The 19,956-nt window shown below is 41.5% G+C and overlaps 5 protein-coding genes across 6 annotated transcripts; 4 read left to right on the forward strand and 1 right to left on the reverse strand.

Moving 5' to 3' along the window:
- The first annotated feature begins 32 nt into the window (after positions 1-32).
- Positions 33-1,057, forward strand: LOC27207473 (UPF0585 protein CG18661). 2 transcript variants are annotated; one of them, XM_016183155.3, is made up of 2 exons: positions 33-183; positions 277-1,057. In XM_016183155.3, exons 1-2 carry the CDS (start codon positions 179-181, stop codon positions 899-901), a joined length of 630 nt encoding a protein of 209 aa, XP_016024270.1. In that variant the 5' UTR covers positions 33-178; the 3' UTR covers positions 902-1,057. The 2 variants fall into 2 exon arrangements, with proteins under 2 accessions (XP_016024270.1, XP_016024271.1); XM_016183156.3 differs by having other exon boundaries at positions 100-183; positions 238-1,057.
- A 65-nt stretch (positions 1,058-1,122) lies between these two features.
- LOC27208895 (trypsin-1) lies at positions 1,123-1,987 on the forward strand. The gene has a single exon (XM_016184440.3). It carries the CDS (start codon positions 1,123-1,125, stop codon positions 1,924-1,926), a length of 804 nt encoding a protein of 267 aa, XP_016024272.1. The 3' UTR covers positions 1,927-1,987.
- Positions 1,988-5,634: 3,647 nt separating this feature from the next.
- LOC6731595 lies at positions 5,635-6,398 on the forward strand. The gene is made up of 3 exons (XM_002078700.4): positions 5,635-5,791; positions 5,854-6,039; positions 6,107-6,398. The coding sequence occupies exons 1-3, from the start codon at positions 5,734-5,736 to the stop codon at positions 6,313-6,315; spliced, it is 453 nt and encodes a 150-aa protein (XP_002078736.1). The 5' UTR covers positions 5,635-5,733; the 3' UTR covers positions 6,316-6,398.
- An 848-nt stretch (positions 6,399-7,246) lies between these two features.
- LOC6731596 lies at positions 7,247-7,960 on the forward strand. Its single transcript, XM_002078701.4, has 3 exons — positions 7,247-7,388; positions 7,452-7,628; positions 7,692-7,960. Exons 1-3 carry the CDS (start codon positions 7,331-7,333, stop codon positions 7,907-7,909), a joined length of 453 nt encoding a protein of 150 aa, XP_002078737.1. The 5' UTR covers positions 7,247-7,330; the 3' UTR covers positions 7,910-7,960.
- A 19-nt stretch (positions 7,961-7,979) lies between these two features.
- Positions 7,980-9,264, reverse strand: LOC6731597 (CCR4-NOT transcription complex subunit 9). The gene has a single exon (XM_002078702.4). It carries the CDS (start codon positions 9,030-9,032, stop codon positions 8,139-8,141), a length of 894 nt encoding a protein of 297 aa, XP_002078738.1. The 5' UTR covers positions 9,033-9,264; the 3' UTR covers positions 7,980-8,138.
- Positions 9,265-19,956: the final 10,692 nt, after the last annotated feature.

The following is a 19,956-nucleotide window of genomic DNA, read 5'->3' on the forward strand; positions in this document are numbered from 1 at the left end:
ATTAATACCATAAAGAAAAATATACTGTTTCCTTTATAAGTGACCAATTGTTATTTTCCGCATTCCGTGACTGCTTCCCTGCTACTTAACGGCTGTAAAGCTTTGCCCATCCCTAGTTTCGAACAGTGCTGCCCATCACTTACATCGGCATTTGTTTTCATCCTTTTTGACAAGTAAAATGAGGTAAATAAACTGGATATCCAAACTTTTAATCTATTAAATGCAAAACAAACACAGCCTGACCAAGCGATTCCTGCACATCCTTCCCCGTTGCAGCTTCGCCAAGAGATCGCATCCCTCGGCGGATCGCAATTCGCAACCGATTTCGGAGGCGCTACTCTCTCAAGTGGACAAAACCACCCAGAATTTGCAATTGCTGGAGATTGCCTCGGGCTCGGGACAACATGCGGGATTCCTGGCGCCACTGCTGCCCAACATCAGCTTCCAGCCGACGGAGTACGAAAGGAATCAGTTCGGTTCGATTGCTGCCTACGCAGGGGAGTGTCCCACTGGAAATATTCGCCCGCCATTTCATGTGGACATCACCCGGGATCCCGGGGACTGGGAGGCTCCTCCAGCACCTGCCAGCTACGACTACATGTTCAATTCGAACATGATGCACATCAGTCCGTGGGCCTGCTCCATTGGACTATTCCGGGCCGCCGGACAGCTATTGAAGAAGGGCGGCAGGATGTTCACCTATGGACCATATGCACAAGACGGCATACTCGTGCCCCAGAGCAATGTGGACTTCGATCGCAGCCTGCGACAGAGGGACGCCTCCTGGGGCGTTCGCGACATTAAGGACCTGAAGGTCTTGGCGGCCGAAAATGGTCTGCAGCTGGAAAAGCTCGTGGAGATGCCGTCGAACAACAAGTTCCTGACCTGGCTAAAGCTATAAAGTAGTGCACTAGACTAAGGCTATTGGGCGATTACCCGCTCCTAGATAACATCGTTTATTTTGGCGGCAATAAAGTTTATTGTCGTCGAAGTGCCTGCTCATCGAACTAGGCCAAGTGGTCAGAGCGAGAGTGCAGGAATTGACCCTGAAAACGCAGTTGATAATAGCTTGATCGGTTGGCAAACTATATATAAAGACGGATTTGGTTGCACCTGCAGCATATGCGATCGAGCATTGGATTGACCGGCATGGCAAAGACGATTCTTCAACTGTTTCTCTGCGGGATTCTCCTGGTAAATGTGAGCTTGGGAGCCACTGTGAGGCGCCCTCGCCTGGATGGACGCATCGTGGGCGGCCAGGTGGCTAGCATAAAGGACATTCCCTATCAGGTCTCCCTGCAGCGTAGCTATCACTTCTGTGGTGGCTCCTTGATCGCTCAGGGCTGGGTGCTCACTGCGGCCCACTGCACTGAAGGATCGGCCATACTCTTATCCAAAGTTCGCATTGGCTCCTCGCGGACTTCTGTGGGCGGTCAGTTGGTGGGCATCAAGCGAGTCCATCGACATCCCAAATTCGATGCCTACACCATTGACTTTGACTTTTCGCTGCTCGAGCTGGAGGAATATAGTGCCAAGAACGTGACGCAGGCTTTCGTTGGGCTTCCCGAACAGGATGCGGACATTGCCGATGGTACTCCGGTACTGGTCTCCGGCTGGGGAAACACGCAGAGCGCCCAGGAGACCTCAGCCGTCCTGCGGTCCGTTACCGTGCCCAAAGTCAGTCAAACGCAGTGCACGGAGGCTTATGGCAACTTTGGCAGCATCACGGATCGCATGCTCTGCGCCGGATTGCCGGAGGGTGGCAAGGACGCCTGCCAAGGTGACTCCGGAGGACCACTCGCTGCTGATGGTGTCCTCTGGGGCGTGGTCTCCTGGGGCTACGGCTGTGCCCGACCAAACTATCCCGGCGTTTACTCGCGCGTCTCTGCGGTTCGTGACTGGATTGGCTCTGTTAGTGGCATTTGAGGTCATTACTTCATCAAAACTAAACCAAATGAATAAAGGAAATGGAAATACGTTACAATTTGAGTATTGTTTTTATAGTTGGTACCCTATTTACATGAAAATAATGTTTTCTAGCGTATTTTTAGGTAAAACATGAACTTCAGTAGTAAACAGATTACAATGTTTTCGAAACCGATGCAATCAAAGAATTTTCAACATTGCCTTACAGCAGCTATCCATTCATCATCGCCCACTGAAGCAATTGACCCAGAAAAACCCCATGACCCAATATTGGCATAGTCTGGAAGGAGGAACTGGCCTGGATGACCACATCATATCAATAACTGCAGACAGACGAAAGAACCGAGATCAAATTTACCTAATGATTGGATCGAAGGCAAATAAAAGTTTTTCGGCAAGAGGAAAACATACAAAGTGGGCATAGGTAGAGTGCATTGACTGGCAAGAGTGGCATAAGTATCCAATTCGAGGTAAGAGAAGTTTTTCATCTGCGTTTTCAGTCGCACGGCGGTGACTCTTCTGGTTTTCCCAGCCATTTTCCTGGCCTCACTAATTGTTGATTAAATGCTGCAAATTGCTGCGAGCTTGGCCACTAGTCGCCCATAGTCGCCTTTCTTCTTGACGTTTCGGTTGCTCTGCAGCATCTACGGTTGTCATAGCAGTTAGCAGGCGAACCACAGGTGCTAAAAGGGGAGGGTCGGGCGGAAAATCGCCCGGCAGGTGTGTGTCGTTGTGTCCTTTGGGTCATTGCAATTTCGCACGTGAACTTGTTAACAGCAAGGAGCTGCAAAAAATGGCAAAGTGAACTAAACGAAGCCAAGACATGAACTGCAAATTGAACGGTTATGTCGAGAGATGGGATACAAGTTTCAACTTTCAAATGAACTCAAGTGGGTCAATGTGCAGCACATTTTCGGGGGTATTTAATCAGGGGAGGAAATGAAAGAGCATGACGCCACTATATTTGATGCAAGCGAAAGGATATCTTATATCCTTCTAAGAACTACATCTTTAAACATTATATTGCATTTTAGCATCCTTGGCCTTATAATATGCACATACATCATACTTACTTTATAATCTGCAATCATACTTGCACATTTTACATTTCAAGATGCAATTAGGATACTTCAGCTTATCCTTTAAAGTTTTACGGTCCCTTTTCACGAGTGGCGACCTCGACTAACGACTTGTGGCAGTACTTAAGCTGCTTTTGTTATTGTTTTTCTTGCTGAATCCACCCCGCTCAGCCTTCCACTGCCTTTTTTCCCCCCATTTCCCCTTTTTGTTGTTCATTGGAGCCACCGACATAGACATAGAAAATGTAAAATTTGTTTGTTTCCTTTCATTGATGTTGAAAGTTTTTGCAGCTGCTGCAGACAATGCAACGAGTCGGGTCCTATTCTCCCGCCCATATCTCCAGTCCTTCCTCGGACTCTAATTTTATCTGCTGGCATGCCAGGGGACTGTCTTATTATTATAGTTTGTCGATTTGTTTGCATTGTCGTCCACATTGTTGTTCTCTTAGCCGGTCCAGAGGCGAGTGTGTGTGGGTGTGTCCAGATGGTCCAACAACAATCGATTGTTATAAATTATTTTGCAGCTTTTGTAATTTGTTATGTGAACAACAAATATTGTCGAAAGCATCAAAAAATCTATTGAATCCTTGCTTTCGCAATGACGAACTGCATATTGATGAGGACAGAAAAGAGTTTCGTTATACCGCCATTGTACTTCTTAACCTTTCATCAATTCAGAATAACAAGGAATAGTAAATTAAGTACTATATTTAAATAATAATATTAATTATTTGGCCTATTTAAATTTTAAACTACTTTCCACTTACATTATTAACTTCAAAAATGTTTTCCTTAAAAACAAAATGTTGTATAACTTTTCTCGTAACGAATACGTCTTTCTACTTATTTAAATTTGTTCATAGGGCTGGAGTTGTATGGCAATATATACATTCGAAAGATTAAATACATCTGCTCTAGGGCCGTTGCGGGTTGTCTATGTCTACGACTCAGTTAGGTGGCCAACGCGGCGTATGCTTGATCTGCCGGGATGTTGCCGCAAGTCGCTCTTCCTGTGAGTGTGTGTATGTTTTTTATGGAAATAATATTCTTGTCAGGATTAAAAAGGATACGTGACCGGAATACGAGTGCAATGTGCAAGCGGAAATGTGGCCAGGACCTGCGCGAATCGGGACAAAAAGGGCAGGAACAAAAAGCGGAAAAAGTAGACAAACAGGAGCCGCAACAGGACTAAAATGTATCTGTCAGACTCCTCGACTTTTGCTATCGTTGTCGCCTGTCGCGTATCTGTATCTATGTTTGTGCTTGTATTTGTCTTGCCAGCTCTTAGCACCACCGCCATCATCGTCATCATCATCATCATTTCGATGCTTATCCTTGCTTATTGTCCTGTCGGAAAGAGCTCGCTGCTGCTTGTTGTCTGCTGCTTTTTTCCTTTTTAATTTTTAAGAAAGCATATTGTAATTCTGTTGTTTACCTGTTTGGACACTCGGATACACGTACTTTTTAAATCTCGACCGCAGGCGATCCTTTGTTTTTTTGTTTTTTTCTTTCGTTCTTACCAAATTGGAGTGCTCCTTCCCAATGCAATGCAAAGTCAGTCATTGGTCCTATCATTTGTTATATTCTCCTACGCATCCTTGACAGCGGCTTAGCATCCTTGTTGTTATAGCTGCTTAGCTATTCGTGACATGTCCGGGGCAATGGCCACGATTGTGATGTATGATTTTCAATTCCACCTACGGCGAGTCCTCTTCCAGTATTGTTGAAATTATCCCTTGGCTTGAGCAACAAAAAATAGAATGGAATCATTTTTTGTGGTTTATCGTGAGGTTACTTGGCGGCTAAGCTATGTGTTTTTTTTTACATTCTAAACTAAATGAACATTTTATTTATTTGTTACTTCATCCTGTTGTCATAGCCCAATGTAGACAAATCACCTTCTAATTATTAGGTAGAAATTTTAAATATTATGTTCACAATCGGTCGCACTAGGCGCAACTATCAGCTTTTTATTTCAAATTAATTTATTATGTACATTTAGGTTTTCTTATCTGGGTTGAAGCATATTACTCACCGTCATTAATTCATATCGACTTCAGACAATGACCTCACATAAAAAAAAATTCACTTTTTATAGCAATTAAGAATTTTCTCAAAGTAGGAAACAAACAAACTGATATAGTAATAATACTAAAAAATATATTTAAAGTCATATGTAGTATATGTACATATAGTTTTATAGCTTTGTTTAGTCTCACATATAAAACTTATGTTATAAACCAGGCGGGTATCATTTATTAAAATATTATCAGCTAATAATCAGGATGTTAGACAATAAGCCATTGGTATGGCACCTATAAATTGGCAATACTTGCATAATGATGTCACTTTTCAGAGACTCATGCGGAAAAGCATATAAAACTTGGGAAGAGTTCTGTTCCCATTTTGGTTTTAGTTATCGCATTGGAATTTAGTTCATAACAGGTATCCGCTAAAGAAGCGTACATACACTCACCTGAAAATGCACTTCACCAGCAGAAATCCCCGCATTGGGTTTTAGTCAACAATTCCTGACTCAAAGTGGGTTTGCGGGGCCTAGTGATAACATAATCTAATCTTTATAGCCGACATAAAAGCCGCTTTTATTGAGGTAAAATGTTGGACTACAAATTGAGCAGCTATCGGCTACACTTGATTCAGTTTCGCTTGAGGTCGCCTTACGAAGAGTTGCGTTTGTAATAATTAAGAATAATATTAACCTATCGAAATGTGGAAGAAAATAGTTTTCTGTGTGGTGCTTGTGGCCTTTGTGGCAGTGCCGTTCGGTGAGAAGAAAATGTTGACCACAAAGTTGAATCCTTGCTAATGGAATATTTTTATATATTAGCCAACTCACTGAGCTGCAACAAGTGCACCTCGCCGTCTGGATGCAAAAGTCCCTCCTCCGAAACTTGCTCCAATTCGACGGCCAATGCCAATAAGAATTTCTTGGAAGGATACCATAGTAATGTGCCCACCGTTAATGGCAGTCTGAGTTTTTCCTGTGCCAATCTCACTTACTACCATGCAGCAAGTATGTTTTTTCCTGATTTACGCTTTTGAAAGGAGACATCCTAACTAATTTTTGTATCCCCTTTCAGACTACACTCACACCTTTGAGTTCCTGGGCTGCGTCTTCAACGAGACAAATGTCTGCAATCTTGCCCTGACCAACACCGCGAGTGGATGGAGCAGGAAGTGCGTCCAGTGCGGCACCGACTACTGCAATCCAGCTGGAACCTACAGCAGCAGTGTCTATACAATCGTGGGATCCGCCATAGCCGTGCTTTTGGCCAAGGTTCTAAGCTAAACTTATGATCTGCAGTATTTCAACTAACTTTCGATTGTACACTATTTATTTGAATTAAAAATAAAATCACTTAAGATAACGAACATTGGGATCTTATTATAAAAAATGCGTAAGATTTTCTACAAGAAAATCCAACATTGATTTTCATTTCCACACCATAATCTGGCTCATCTAGTAAAGCATATGTCGCTGAAGGTTTTAAAGAGTTTTATGGGTACGCATTAATATATATTATATATATATATATATTATAAAGTTTACTAAATAACAAAATATCGGTTTTATAAATTAAAGCATTTTTTCTACAAGAAAAAAACTAAATAAAATGGACTATAATGCACCCACTGCATTTATTCTAGAAAATACAAATTTAAATAATCTTTGACTTTAAAATATTAATAGTTGCCAATCAACTCTTCAAGTTAATTAGGTAAAAACTTCCCCCTTCCAATTGCTACCAATTGTACGCAACGGACTTATCTTTTATTGCGTATAGATTTGGTGGGACTAAGATAAGAGCTCTTTATTAAAGCCGCTCAGGTGTGAGATTGCCAGGTTGTGACTAATACTTGAAACAGTGGGCTAGGTCCACGAATTTCACAAATAAAATTTAAAAGAATGAACGCTTAAATATATGTAATATATATATAATAAATGTTTGTTATTCTGTTAAAGTAGGGAAATTCTTATATAATGAAATATGTTTAAATGAGAGTAGGAATACAGGAATGTTTCCCAAGCTGAATGAGTTTCGAAAGGGGAAACCCTTAATGCTTCTCCATTGAAACTTTTTGATAAGTTTATGAGCCTGTAAACGATAAGATTAGATTAACTTAACAAAAATATACCATTATACATACAAGCTTATCTCAAAGAATTGAGCATTGTGCAAAATCTGAAGAGAATCGCCTTATAAAAGAGTTCTTGACATTTAAAAAGAGTTTAGTTTAAAGCGAATCGACGTCTTGCTAAGTTGTACTACAATTAAGTGTAAAGTATTAATATTTAAACCAAAATGTATAGGAAAGCTTTAATAGTCAGCGTACTTGTGGCCTTTGTGGGTGTGCAAATCGGTGAGTCGATTGCGTAAAATGTGAAATTCGAGTTCAACTGACTGTATTTAACAACGATCATAGCTGATTCCCTGGTGTGTTACACCTGCGTAACGCCAAAGGACTGCAAGAGCCCCAAGAAAGTCACCTGCACGAATGCGGCTGCGAATGAGACTAGTCACTACCTGGGTGTCTATCATCAGAATGTTCGCAACTTAACCAGCACGCGATTCGATTGCCTGGCTCTTAAGTACACCTGGAGTGAGTAGCGTGGGACCCCAGAAGCGGACTATATACATTTATTAACTACTTTCCGCTCGCCAGATAACGATGTCGTCCATCAGCTCCATGGCTGTGTGCATCCAAGTGTTGGAGCCTGCAGCTTAGCCCTTAAGCCGAGCTATGCTCACTACAATAAGACATGGTGTTCCACCTGTTCGGGCAACAAGTGCAACAAGAATCCGGCCGGAAAGATGAGCAGCAGCAATATCGCCATCGCGGCCAGCGTTCTGGGTCTCTTGCTGGTCAAGATGTATGCCTAGTGTGAAATTTAATAAAAATGAGCTAGGAGCTATGATATTTTATATTTGATATTTTTTATTGTACCGTCAATCTGAGTATAAACAATTTCATTTGTAGATTATGTAGTTATATTTAATGCAGGCCATGTATATTCGGTCTAGCAGTTAACTAGGAGTGGGGATCACTCATCGATGGCGCTTGCATGGACGGCGGAATAAGGAAAGTTGTTGGTGCTGGCGCTTCCACTCTCTAGGAGCCCTCTGTCGACTCGACGACCTGCAGCATAACAGCAGGAGCTCTTGACTCCAGGTTCTTGAGCAGCGTCTTCAGCCACTGCTTGGCGCACGGGTCGTGTTGCATGGCCGACGAAAAGGTGCCGTCACGGAGCGGATCGGGCAGACACACTCGCAGTGCACTGCGACCGAGCTCATTTTCCGTAATTAGTAGATAGCAGCGCACCACACGCTTCAGCACCCGGAAGCATGGATACTTCATCATTCGGATGGTCATTTTGCCCAGGGTGGTGGCCACCCGAGCGAAGCGATCGTGGGTCTCGCAGATGTACGATAGACCCGTCTTATTGAGCAGTATCTTCTCAATGATTTTGATGGCCGCAGACTTGGTCAGCTTCGATCCCTTGAGCATGTTGCTTAGGCAGAGAGGCACGACCTCGCTGGACAGCAAAAAGCTGATGGCCTCCGTGTCGTCGGTCTCGACCAGAGCACCAATCACGCCCAGACTGTTCAGGCGCAGCTGCTCGAAGGGCTTGCTCTTGAACGTGGTCGAGATGAAGGGGTACACGTACACCGGTATCTGGCCCCGCAGGAAGGCCGGGCGAGTCCCCGGGTGCGCGGCGACGCACTGTAGCAACGTCAGGGCGTAGCACACGCGGTTCGACTGGTTGGCCTTCAAGATTGGATTCGATATAAAAGGGTATACGTTGACGACCTCCTGCAGCAGGGTGTAGCTGGTCCCGAAGCTGTTCCACAGCATGGGGGCCAGGTCCGGATCGTTCTTCTTGCTCAGCTCCAGCAGAGCGACCTCCCGCGAGGCAGGATAGGCCAGCTCGATCATCAACTGGTACAACTTCTCCCGCTCGGCCTGCCTCTGGGGGGTCATTACCGGAATTGGTTCCTCACTCATCGCAAAGTTGGTTTTTCCGCTTTAGCTTGCAAGGATCTGGTAGCTTGTAAAGATCTGGCTCTGGAATTTCGCCGGACGATTGAAATGAACTTAGCTCGGGAGAGAATGTGCTTAATGGAAACGTTGCCTGCGAAAACGTGCATTCGATTTGGCGTCGATTGTGGTTATCGATATTAGCTTCAAGCTGAAAAGGAGCGAGAAAACGTGGCCGAACAATGTGGCCAGTGCCGGGCAACGCGTAAATACCATAAATTAATACATCATTTATTTTTCGAATTTCTCCTAGTATTTATGTTTATATATGTTTCTTATCACCATTGATTAGATTGGCATCTTGGAATTTCCAGACGTTCACGTTTTCTCTATATTTTACAAGTATTAATCGGTAGATGATTAAAATTTATGATTCTATTAAGTTTCACATAGCTTAGCGTAGCTCTCTGAAATGGCCAGACTAATTGTGCAGCTGATGGAAGTCCGATAAGCCATAAATGACCATAAGTACTTTTAGACACCAGTTTTGGAATTAATGAATTCGTATTGACAAATACAATAAATCAGGAAGCATTCTGGCACACACAAATATTTGCCTTTAAAATTTACATCTATTTTATCTCGCACTTTACCCATTAAACAGATGCTTGCAATAGTTGTCCATTTCTGGAATCACTTGCCAATATAGAGATGGTTAACAGAAATGGTGTTCTTTGCCGCATCGTGCTACATTCCAATTCCGTTTGTTGCATGAGACATCCATGGAGCTCTACAAATTTCAGTCCGTCACATAAATTGGCAAACTATCCCAGAGAAAGTCGGAGTTTCGAACGAGCCGAGAAACAAGAATAAATCTTTAATAGTGTTGCCGGCTGCCTAAAAGTCAACCTCACTTTTGCATGCCGTACATTATCCGGTGGGTCATGTTATGGTTATCGTGGCTCGGTTTGTTTGGAGCTGCATTCAGGCATTTAATTGATTGATTGTTGCTCGTCTATGTCTGCATCGATTTGGCCGTGTTCACGCCCCACCCCTTCACCGAGCCGCCTCCAAAATCCCGTTACAGCGTCCCCTTTCGGATGTTTCATAACCAAAGCGGAAGGGATCCATGCCGCCCATCATATCGTGCACGGTTATCGAATCGACTTCCAGGCTATATGCTCGCATACATGCATATGTGGTTCACGTTGTTCCTGCTGCCAATTAGTGTTGGTGCGTCACCTGTGTGGCTGTGTGAGTGCTCATGTGTGTGTGTGTGCACGTCATCAATTAATTTTTGTATTGTTACTTTTTTTTTTTGGCTGGTTTTTTGCAGCCCTCGGTGGGTTACGTGGGGAATACCCCTGTTGACTGATTGGTTTCTTTTCGATTCAATTGTTTCATGTGTGCCTCGGAATGGGAATGGATGGATGTGTTTGCTAAACAAAGTTATGGCTATAGCCATGGTTTTGGCAGCTGGTTTAGGGACTAGCTATACAATACTATAGTTGTACTATGGGTAAGCAGGATTAAGAATTTATGATTCCCCCGAGATATGCTAATTAAAATGTTTGAAACTAAGAAAAAATAGTTGTTAACAATGGAAAGTCAACACTCATGATACAATTTTTATCTTTCTTGCCTCAACCAATAACTGTAATAGTCTTAAATACTTGAATACAAGCTACTGCTACATTTGAAACGTACCCAGATTCAAAAATCAAACATCCGCACATCCGCAGGAATATTCTTACTTTCCCCCTATCTGTGCTCCAAATCCACCCTCGATATCCGAAACTTGTTGGGAACTCCCGGAAACTAAATTAAGTTTAGCTTCAACTACAATATGTACATTTGATTTATGCATTGAGAGACCATGGAGCAACCTGCCCGCGACCCCAGAAAATTTCCTCCTGCGAAAACGAAGACGGGAACCCTCTGATAACTAAGCCAAACCTATTCAACTTTCACGTTCGCATTGTTTGCACGAGCACGAAAAGTTATTAAGATGCATAGACGTGATTTTGCATGTTTTAAAAAAGAATACATAATGCCACAGATGAGACGGGGGAGCAAAGGACGTGGTATTAGTTGGGGGAAGCTGGGATCTTGACTTGCACTTTAAGTACTTTTAATTTACCAAACAAATTTCCATTCTTCGCGACGACCGAAAATGTTGCATTCGAGAGGCCAAAAGAGGCCCGAAACTTGTCTCACACCGCAAAGACAAACTCATTGACATGCCTGAGACAGGAATTGAATTAAAAGTTTTCGTCCTTCTGCGCGGAAATAGAATAACGAGTAGAAGTTTCATTGTTTGGCTTTGGGAAAAAAGTTCGGTGCATTTAAATTGATTTGTAATTCGCGGTTAATTTGGTTTTTTTCAGCTCCTTCTTTGGTCACTTTTATCAATTTTACATTGTTAGTTTTGGACCTTTCTATGCGATTAAATTATTATTTTAATTCGACACGGAATGCCTGACAGATATTTCAATTTCCCTTTGTATTTAGTTTTTACTGAACAAATGCTGCAAATTAAATATGTATGTATTATCATTTTAAATTGTCGCAAAATGTCTGCGGTATTGCTTGATGCTTTGTGAATTTTTGGTATGTAAATCAAAGACAGGCAATTTGAATAATGATGCTGCAATCTGAATTAAATTTTGACATGCTGATATTAAAGACCAAATAAGCAATTCAATATTTTGCATAAATTTCGAATTGCTTTATGATTTGCGTTATGTCATGATAGCATGAGCATTTAATTTTCAATGAATAAATGGGCCTGTTTGAATTATTCACATTTCCCATTAATTTTCCTACGCAAATGATTAAGATGGAAATTTAAATTCTATTATGTCGGCATAAATATTGTAGCTAAGTAAATTGTTTTAACAATCTGATTGAATTCAGTGTAAAAATTGTTTGTTCAAACGCGTTACAATTCGAAGCTAAAGTTAAATTTAAAAGACCCACAATCAAAAACAGCATGAGCACTTTCAGCGAAAGTGTTGCCAAAAATCAGCACAAGGACAAAACACACTGCAAGCTCATAAATCGAAAAAATCGGCATTTAACAAATAAATCAGATCCAAATACAAGTAGACAAAATTTACACATTCGTTTGGTATTTATAGAATTTTCCGCACATACATGATCAATTGGTTATATACAAATAGACATCATATAAATTCGGAGAATTCATAATTTATGTGAATCGGCCAATGCATTGCACATTGCAATGTGTAAACACCAAGAACTCGTAAATATAAACGAAAATACCAACAAAATAAGTGGCACAAAATCTGGTTTAAAATCTGGCTTAAAAGCCTCGGCTCCAAAAACTCCTCGAAAGTATTTGAGAATTATTATTGTAATATTTGCCTAAAACGTTTATCACATTGTCGTACAAAGTACTATAACGAGCTGCGAAAGGATTGGATTTGGGGTTTTGTTGAGAGATTAGCAAATGGCTTGGTGTTTCTATCTGTCCAATGTAACTTTTGCTTAGCCTCGTTTTTGGGCTGGCTTCTGGTTTGGGACTTGTTTGTAAGTAATTAGAAAGATATTTGGCTTATATGCTGGTGATTTTGTGTCCACCCAACAACTTTATTATTATGCTAATAATGATGTGAGGACCGAGGCAAGTTTAAGCTAATCATTTTCAGATCATGTGTGTGCTAAGGATGTGTCACAGAGAAAATTGTTTCACACTTGAGTTCGTTCGAATTAGTAAATAACTTAAGTCAGTTTAATAAATTGCTAATTGGGCTGGCCTAACTTCATTTGCTGTCCATTGAATTAATTTTCCTGCTGATATTAATAAAGGATTTAGTTTTTCTTCTTTTATGAACTGAACTTCTTTTATTTCTCTGTTCGACTTGAAAAGCCCACTTTATAATACCTCTACTGCATTAAATTCGGAACTATTTCCTACCCAGGTCGAGTCCTTTCCCGTTGTACAACTTGCAGAATTTATGCATGACAGCAGCATGACTTAATCCTTGCGAGGCGCCAACGTGAGCTGTCAGATTCTGGAAGAAAATCCGAGAGATTTCGCAGGGACAGGGAATTAGAGTGCGTCGTGTTTGTTATTAGGAAACAATCGCTGAAGCAAAACACTGCTTATATTATTATTAACACCAAAATCGAAAAGCATAAACCAAAACAGATATGGAAAGCCAAAGAATTTAATTTAAACGAGCAGTCCGTTGCATTTCAATTAGGCTGGAAATGTGTTTCAAGCTCTCCAGAATGACCGCTGAAGCAGAAAATCAATCATTACTTGCACCCGTAAAAGTGATACTTCATAAAGTTATTGTTTTTTCTTTAGCAGCATTTAACCGTATTAAAAGTGAAATGCAGGAAAAATTAAAATATTAAGATAGACTGAGAGAAAAACAGATTTTATTGGAGGCGACAATGAAAAATCGCTGCCGCATATGTTCGACAAAAACCTGACATTATTGACTGTTAATATCCTGGAAAACAGTGAAGGACACTTTTTTTTGGAACGGTGAAACTTGAATACACTTACTAATTGAGCAATTTTACTTTATGCTTTTATAAAAACCCGTTTCATTTCATATAGAATTTACTAATAAATAAAGAGCATCTTTTAGGATATTTGACTGGAAAATATAAAAAAATATTGTTACAGAATGTTCATTTAATATAAGATTATGCGATTTTCTTGCGTTGCCCTTTTAACTTTTTCGCGATACTGCGATGCATAGGGCATATATAAATCGATCTGGGTGCAACATTTCAATAACTGAAACGCCAATTAAAATTGTACAATGGCTTCTCGGTCAGGCAGTGACTCCAAACAAAAAACCCAAAAAGTGGTGAAGCGGTGGGGGGAGGAATAACACTGGACGAATGTCAGTTAAACGAACAAACAGCAAAAAACAAACACAAGCAGACATCTGCATTGGCCATGGCTGACACACCCATACGCCCCGCTCACCCACATGCATATATATCTATATGAATATGTGAGGGCAGCCAGGAAGTGCTCACACACACGTATGGGCTCTCATATCCTCATATCCTCCAACCTGGCACATATCCAGTGCCGCACCGTTACGCGCCTGGTAATTGGTATTGTTTGCCTGAACGCGTGTCCACTCTCCGGGAATGGCCATGGTTGCTACCCACACCCATCATTCCATCATGGCCACCGAAAATGCGGAATGGATACCAGCGGAATGCAAGCCAGAAAAAGAGGCTGTTGGTCGCCGGAGAATGCATAAACAAGCAACTAGCGACTATTAATTTTCAATTATAAAGATGCGTCAACGTGAATCCCTGCGCGAATCGAGGTACAGTTGTGCAGGGAGGCGGGAAGCAGGAAAGTCCACAGCAAACCGGAAGTGCGGGTCAGTGGCCTGTCACTTTCGCTTTCGGTGACAGCTGTCACAATATTTGTCAGACAATGTTGAGAGAACCGCAGGATATGGGTCAGCAATCGAAGGCAGATGGAAAGGGATATGGCTTGAATGAGAGTGTTTGCGAATGGGAGCTCGGATTGCTTTTAGGTAGCTGTCCAAATGCATCGCCAAATACAAAAATAAAATTATTTCCTTAATTATAATGAATGGGAAGCTGCATCGAAAGATGAGTGAGTGTTTGTGGGTCTGCCATTAATTTTTGCTGCCCTGAACTCCGCACATATTCAATTACCAATGGCCACACATCATTACGTTAACAGTACCGATAACATTTGCAGATACCGCCCACTTTAACAGTGGTTCGATCAAACCTGTTTCACATGCAACTTGTTGCAGTGTTCCAGCCGAACTGTTTTAGCCAGCTTAACACTCTTTCAGTTCCTCGGCAACTGCTGTTGGAACTGCCAGACCGCCGCAAGGACTACGCTCCTTTGGATCTTGAGATTGCGTTAAAATTACGTGTTCCACGGGGCGTATGTGTAACGTGCATCTCTTTTTGTGTGCATTAATTTCTTGCCAAATTAAATTGTGGAATTCTTTTTCATTGCATATGCGCCAGTCGACAGACACCCACACATACACTCACACACATATCCTTATTAAACTTCCCTTCGCACACTTTCACATTTTATTTCATTAGCGCGTAAAATTCCTTTTAATTAATATATATAAAATTGTTGCTGTTGTTGGTCAGCAGTTGCTCCGTCTACTTGCGGTTCAATTTGTGGAACACAGAGCCAGACATGAGTCCCCACCCTTCTACTCGTATGCCCCAATCCTCTGGGCTTCCCCCGCAGGGCCCCAAACATTTTATTTCATTTTTGCTTGAGCATAAAATGTTGAAAGCAGCCGCTGCACGTGCGCAGCATGTTTAATTATCTCGAATGTGGATGCCTGGATGTGGATATTTAGCTGAGTGGGGCGACGGCGTCATGTGGTTGCCGTCCATGTGGTCAGCGTTTCAAGTCCAAGCTTAATGACCCGGCTCGGATCTGGGTCTGTTTAGTTGGCATTAAATTACACACGAACATGTTGGCGGCTGCAATTGGAAATAGTGCAGAAATTTGGAATGAAATTAAATCTCCAAACTGAAAATTTGATTAGGTCCATTTCGGAGGGTGTGCTTGTGTATAATTTTTCGTTTGGCTTAAATCTTAAGCTTTAACAATATCTTCGCTCATGGGTTGGGAACTTTCATTTTCGAGTTCCCACTTTGCTGCATAATTTGCAAAGCAAATTGAAAAACACTTGCCATGCATTGCTTATACTGCTGTATATTGTTCTCTTCAGTTTGTCCACAGGATAAATTTACATATCCCAGCAGTTGTGGGAATGAAAATTTGGACTAACTAAACTAGAACTTGATATGGTCTGCTTGGCTTTTCTTTTCAACAGTTTGTTTTTCCATGGCGAAAAGTTGTTCACAGAGACTTGAGTTTTGTTTTATTGGCCGAGCAGTTTAAGCTTCTAAATTTTAATAGTTTGTTATTGAAACTGGTTAAAACTATCTAGATTTTAAGAAATATATTGATATTTCATAAATGTGCACAATGTTACAAGGAGCGTTATAAATATGAGGTATTTTAAATTGTAACTTTTAAGGAGACCTTTAAAATGTTAAAATTGGTATGCAAGACTGACATTCTAGCGTCTAAAGAGTCGTTTCTGCGTGTCCTTGTTTTTTCTTGTTATTTTTTTTTTGACCAACAATATTAATATGAATGACTGTCATGTCTTGGTGTTGGTGGTCCTGCCTGTGTGTGCGTATAATTATGTGGATGTGTGTGTGCAACGGAACGTTAAATGTGCACGTGACAAGCGTGTAATGAGGAAGTCTTCAGTCTTCGCCCGTCTAGGACGCTAGCCAGCCAATATATAGTCGGGATGTGTACTATATATGAGGCAATGTCGTGCCATGTTACGCATATATGTGTGCGACTCTACATATATTTCAATCATTTTAAGTGTGTTTGTGTTACAACGTCAGCAGGACAGCGATGCCACCGCAGGATGGCCCGTATTTTCTCCGGCACTCTGGTTCAGAGTTACGAATCCTGAATCCCGAGTTCCGAGTCCAGTGTCCCCTGTCCCCGTATCGTTGTCGTCTGAAAATTGGACAATGATTTATGAGGCGTTAAGTCAAACTTCATATTAATTTCATTTCATTTTCAACCAGCCCTCTGTCTCGATCCTTCGGCTGCTTTAAAGTTGAAAATGAGCGCACATGAGACACGTAAAATGCCAGAATAAAAGCCAGTCAAGAAGGATAAAATCCGAACGAACAGTCGATAGCTAGGCGAAATAAGGTAACTGGGAGACGTGTTATGAATTTATGGAATGTGATTGTTAAAGAGATGAGCGAATGCCGAATGTCCTAGGAACAAAAAAGACGAAACTATTTATAAAACTATAACTTAATCAACACGTGTTTGGTTTGGTTTTTCTCTTTTTTGAAATTTAACATTTAATATTTATGTACCGAATGTAGTAAGCTGTATATGTCAGAAGGGTATTAAAATAGAGTCGTTCTCCATTTTCCAGATTAACACCTCCAAGAAGGCACACAAAACCCACGTTTAGACATTTCAAAATTTTGTTGAGCGTGCTCGGGATTTTGCTGGCCTTTTTCCCCCGGAGCATAATCATATTTTCTGCCAACAATTGTATAACATGTGTAATTTGAGCATTTCATTCATTCATTCATACATTTATTCGTTCGCACACAACACACACACACAAACACAATCACACACACAGACTCAGCCACGCACACACTTGAATGCCTGTTGTGTGAGTGAGCTGGGCTGTGAAATAACTTGTGGCATGCTTTGAGGCGTTTGTGTGGGAAGCCAGAACTTTGAGCACTCCTTCGCACCTCCCTGCAGTCCTCCCTGGAAAGCCCCACAATTTGGCATTCTCCAGTGGTTTTTGCCTTTTCCACGCCCACTTCCCGCCCCCTTAGCCTGTCTCTGGTTATTGGCCAGTGGAGCGTTAACCATGGTCAATAAAAAATTTATTTAGACAACCACAACGGCAACACAAATTTTTGCTGTTTCCTGATAAATAAAAAAATATTATCCTCAGTTGGAAAATTTTTGTGGCAGGCAACACACAATTCGGCAACACGAAAAAATACTTGTAAATTTTGCCTTCTCTGGCTTTGATGGTGTTGAGTGTTGGCATTTGATTTATTTGGGACGTTTAAATATTTCAAATAATTCATATTTTATTGACTAGACCTGACCAGCGGAGTGAGGCAAACGCAGCCAACTCTCTGGCCAGTGCAATTAAATTGTATTGTGCACTTCTGTGTTAATTCAATTTGTTTTTCGAAATTTTTCAAAAGCAAAATTTGTTTAGCAATTGATTGAGCAACTGAGTGAAAAAGTTGATGATCCCTCGTTGGCAATATTATGTTAGTGGCTTTTATTTTGAATGGCTTCACTGGCGATATAATCAAATTAGTTAGTTGTTCCGTATGTAAGCACACTATAAATTACCAACTGCGCCATGTTTCACTCAATTAATGAGGCATTTTCGAAAACCATCATTTAAATTTGCCCACTATAAGCATATGTCGTGGCGAAAATAATGAGTATGCGTGTAGTCGCTGTTTACTTCTTCTCCAAGTTCCCTTTGCTATTATGCGTGTTCCTATTTATGAACACGTGGCGAAAATAATGAATGCGTTTAGTCGCCGTTTACTTCTTCTCCATGTTCCCTTTGCTATTATGCGTGTTCCTATTTATTGTCAATGTGTGAGGATGAATAGATGAATTATCTAGGACTTTGCAAAAACGAGAGCGATAGAGCTGTTGCTGAACGTGGCCACTTGCGCTGCTTGGTTAGAAAGGGAAAACTATATAATGAAAAGGAAATGCCAAAAATTGAGAAGAGACAAAGCAGGCTGCACGAAACGGGAGTGAGGTCATTAATCGTGGAGAAGTCAAAGCAGACGCAAGTGGACTCGTTGACTGCGCACAGCTGCATAAAAATTATATTGTAAAAAGAGTTATGAGCAACGCTGATATGGACGGACGGACGGACGGCGAGGACCCTGATATTCTTAACCCGACATCAGAAGTGGGATCTGTGCCACACCCTGCATTTTCTGAGGATCAGTGGCGTGCAGTAGTGGAAATGCAAAATCGGAATTTTGCTGAACTTGTAAAAATCATGCAAGTGACGCCGGCACGTGAGCAGCAACCTAGTTATGATGTTAAGCTACCCAAATTTAACCCTGATGCTGCATGCGTAGAGGCAGCAAAGTGGTGTTCAACAACCGATATAATTCTAACTGAGCACCCCCTTAAAGGAAGTAAATTGATCATCGCACTAAGTAACTGCATGGAAGGAACTGCATCTCAGTGGCTAACACAAATCTCGTACCAGGGTATGACTTGGCAAGAGTTCCAGGAATTATTTCTGCAGCGCTTTGAAACCGAAGAGACGCCGGCCGCTACGTTTTTAAATTTACTCAACAGCCGCCCGACTGCCGATGAATGTTACGCGGTGTATGCGAGTCGGCTGGTGACGACGCTGACTACAAAGTGGCGGAATATGGAAATAGAAGAAATTGCCGTTACAACTGTTCTTGCGCATATGGCAAACATTGACAGTCGTTTGCAGCGCGTCCTCTTCACATCCAATGTGCGTACCAGAAGTAAGCTACAGGCGGAGTTAAAAGCGTTTACGTTCGACAAGAAGCGACATGCTCGAGATGACAACCTTGGACCTGACCAGAAGAACCGTAAGGCATCGCCAGTTGTATGCCACTTCTGTTCAAAGCCGGGACATCGAATTGCTGAATGCCGAAGTAAAATGCGACAAGATAGACAGGCGAAACCGCAGCGTGAAAAATCAAATGTTACGTGCTATCGGTGCGGCCAACCGGGACATTTCTCCAACCAGTGCCCGAAAAACGGAAGTGCAGCCAAACAAGATGTGACTCAACAGAAGACTGTTAACCAATGTTGTGTGATTGAGCCAAAGGGAAGCTTGCATCAACGAGGTGAGATCTATCCAATTTGTTTCGATTCCGGTGCAGAGTGCTCCCTTATTAAAGACGACATTAGCAATAAGTTATCTGGTAAACGTATAAACAATACTGTAATGATAAAAGGCATTGGTGGTGGCAGTGTGTGCAGTACATTGCAAATCTTGAGTGAAGTCACTATAAACGAAAATATTATGGAAATATTATTTCATGTAGTCCCGAACGAGCAAATGAGGAATGATATTCTGATAGGGCGAGAAATACTTAAACAAGGCTTTTATGTAATTTTGACATCCGATAATTTTAAAGTTGTAAAATCAAAAACTGTTAATAATTGTTCCGTTACTGAGCGATCGTTTACTTTGTCCGATATTGACACCGAATTAGTCGACAATGAGAAAGCTCAATTAATTGAGTTACTTGAAAAGCACTCGACTTCATTTACCAACGGGATACCTCATACTCGAGTAAATACAGGCGAAATGAAAATCCGTTTGAT

The sequence above is a fragment of the Drosophila simulans genome, chromosome 2L (genome assembly GCF_016746395.2).
Source record: "Drosophila simulans strain w501 chromosome 2L, Prin_Dsim_3.1, whole genome shotgun sequence".
Lineage (NCBI taxonomy): Eukaryota > Metazoa > Arthropoda > Insecta > Diptera > Drosophilidae > Drosophila > Drosophila simulans.

Coding starts and splice junctions, on each gene's coding strand:
- LOC6731596 (XM_002078701.4), top strand. CDS start 7,331: ATGTATAGGAAAGCTTTAATAGTCAGCGTACTTGTGGCCTTTGTGGGT. Junction 7,389..7,451: donor CTTTGTGGGTGTGCAAATCG/GTGAGTCGATTG, acceptor CAACGATCATAG/CTGATTCCCTGGTGTGTTAC. Junction 7,629..7,691: donor GGCTCTTAAGTACACCTGGA/GTGAGTAGCGTG, acceptor TCCGCTCGCCAG/ATAACGATGTCGTCCATCAG.
- LOC6731597 (XM_002078702.4), bottom strand. CDS start 9,032: ATGAGTGAGGAACCAATTCCGGTAATGACCCCCCAGAGGCAGGCCGAG.
- LOC27208895 (XM_016184440.3), top strand. CDS start 1,123: ATGCGATCGAGCATTGGATTGACCGGCATGGCAAAGACGATTCTTCAA.
- LOC6731595 (XM_002078700.4), top strand. CDS start 5,734: ATGTGGAAGAAAATAGTTTTCTGTGTGGTGCTTGTGGCCTTTGTGGCA. Junction 5,792..5,853: donor CTTTGTGGCAGTGCCGTTCG/GTGAGAAGAAAA, acceptor TTTATATATTAG/CCAACTCACTGAGCTGCAAC. Junction 6,040..6,106: donor CACTTACTACCATGCAGCAA/GTATGTTTTTTC, acceptor ATCCCCTTTCAG/ACTACACTCACACCTTTGAG.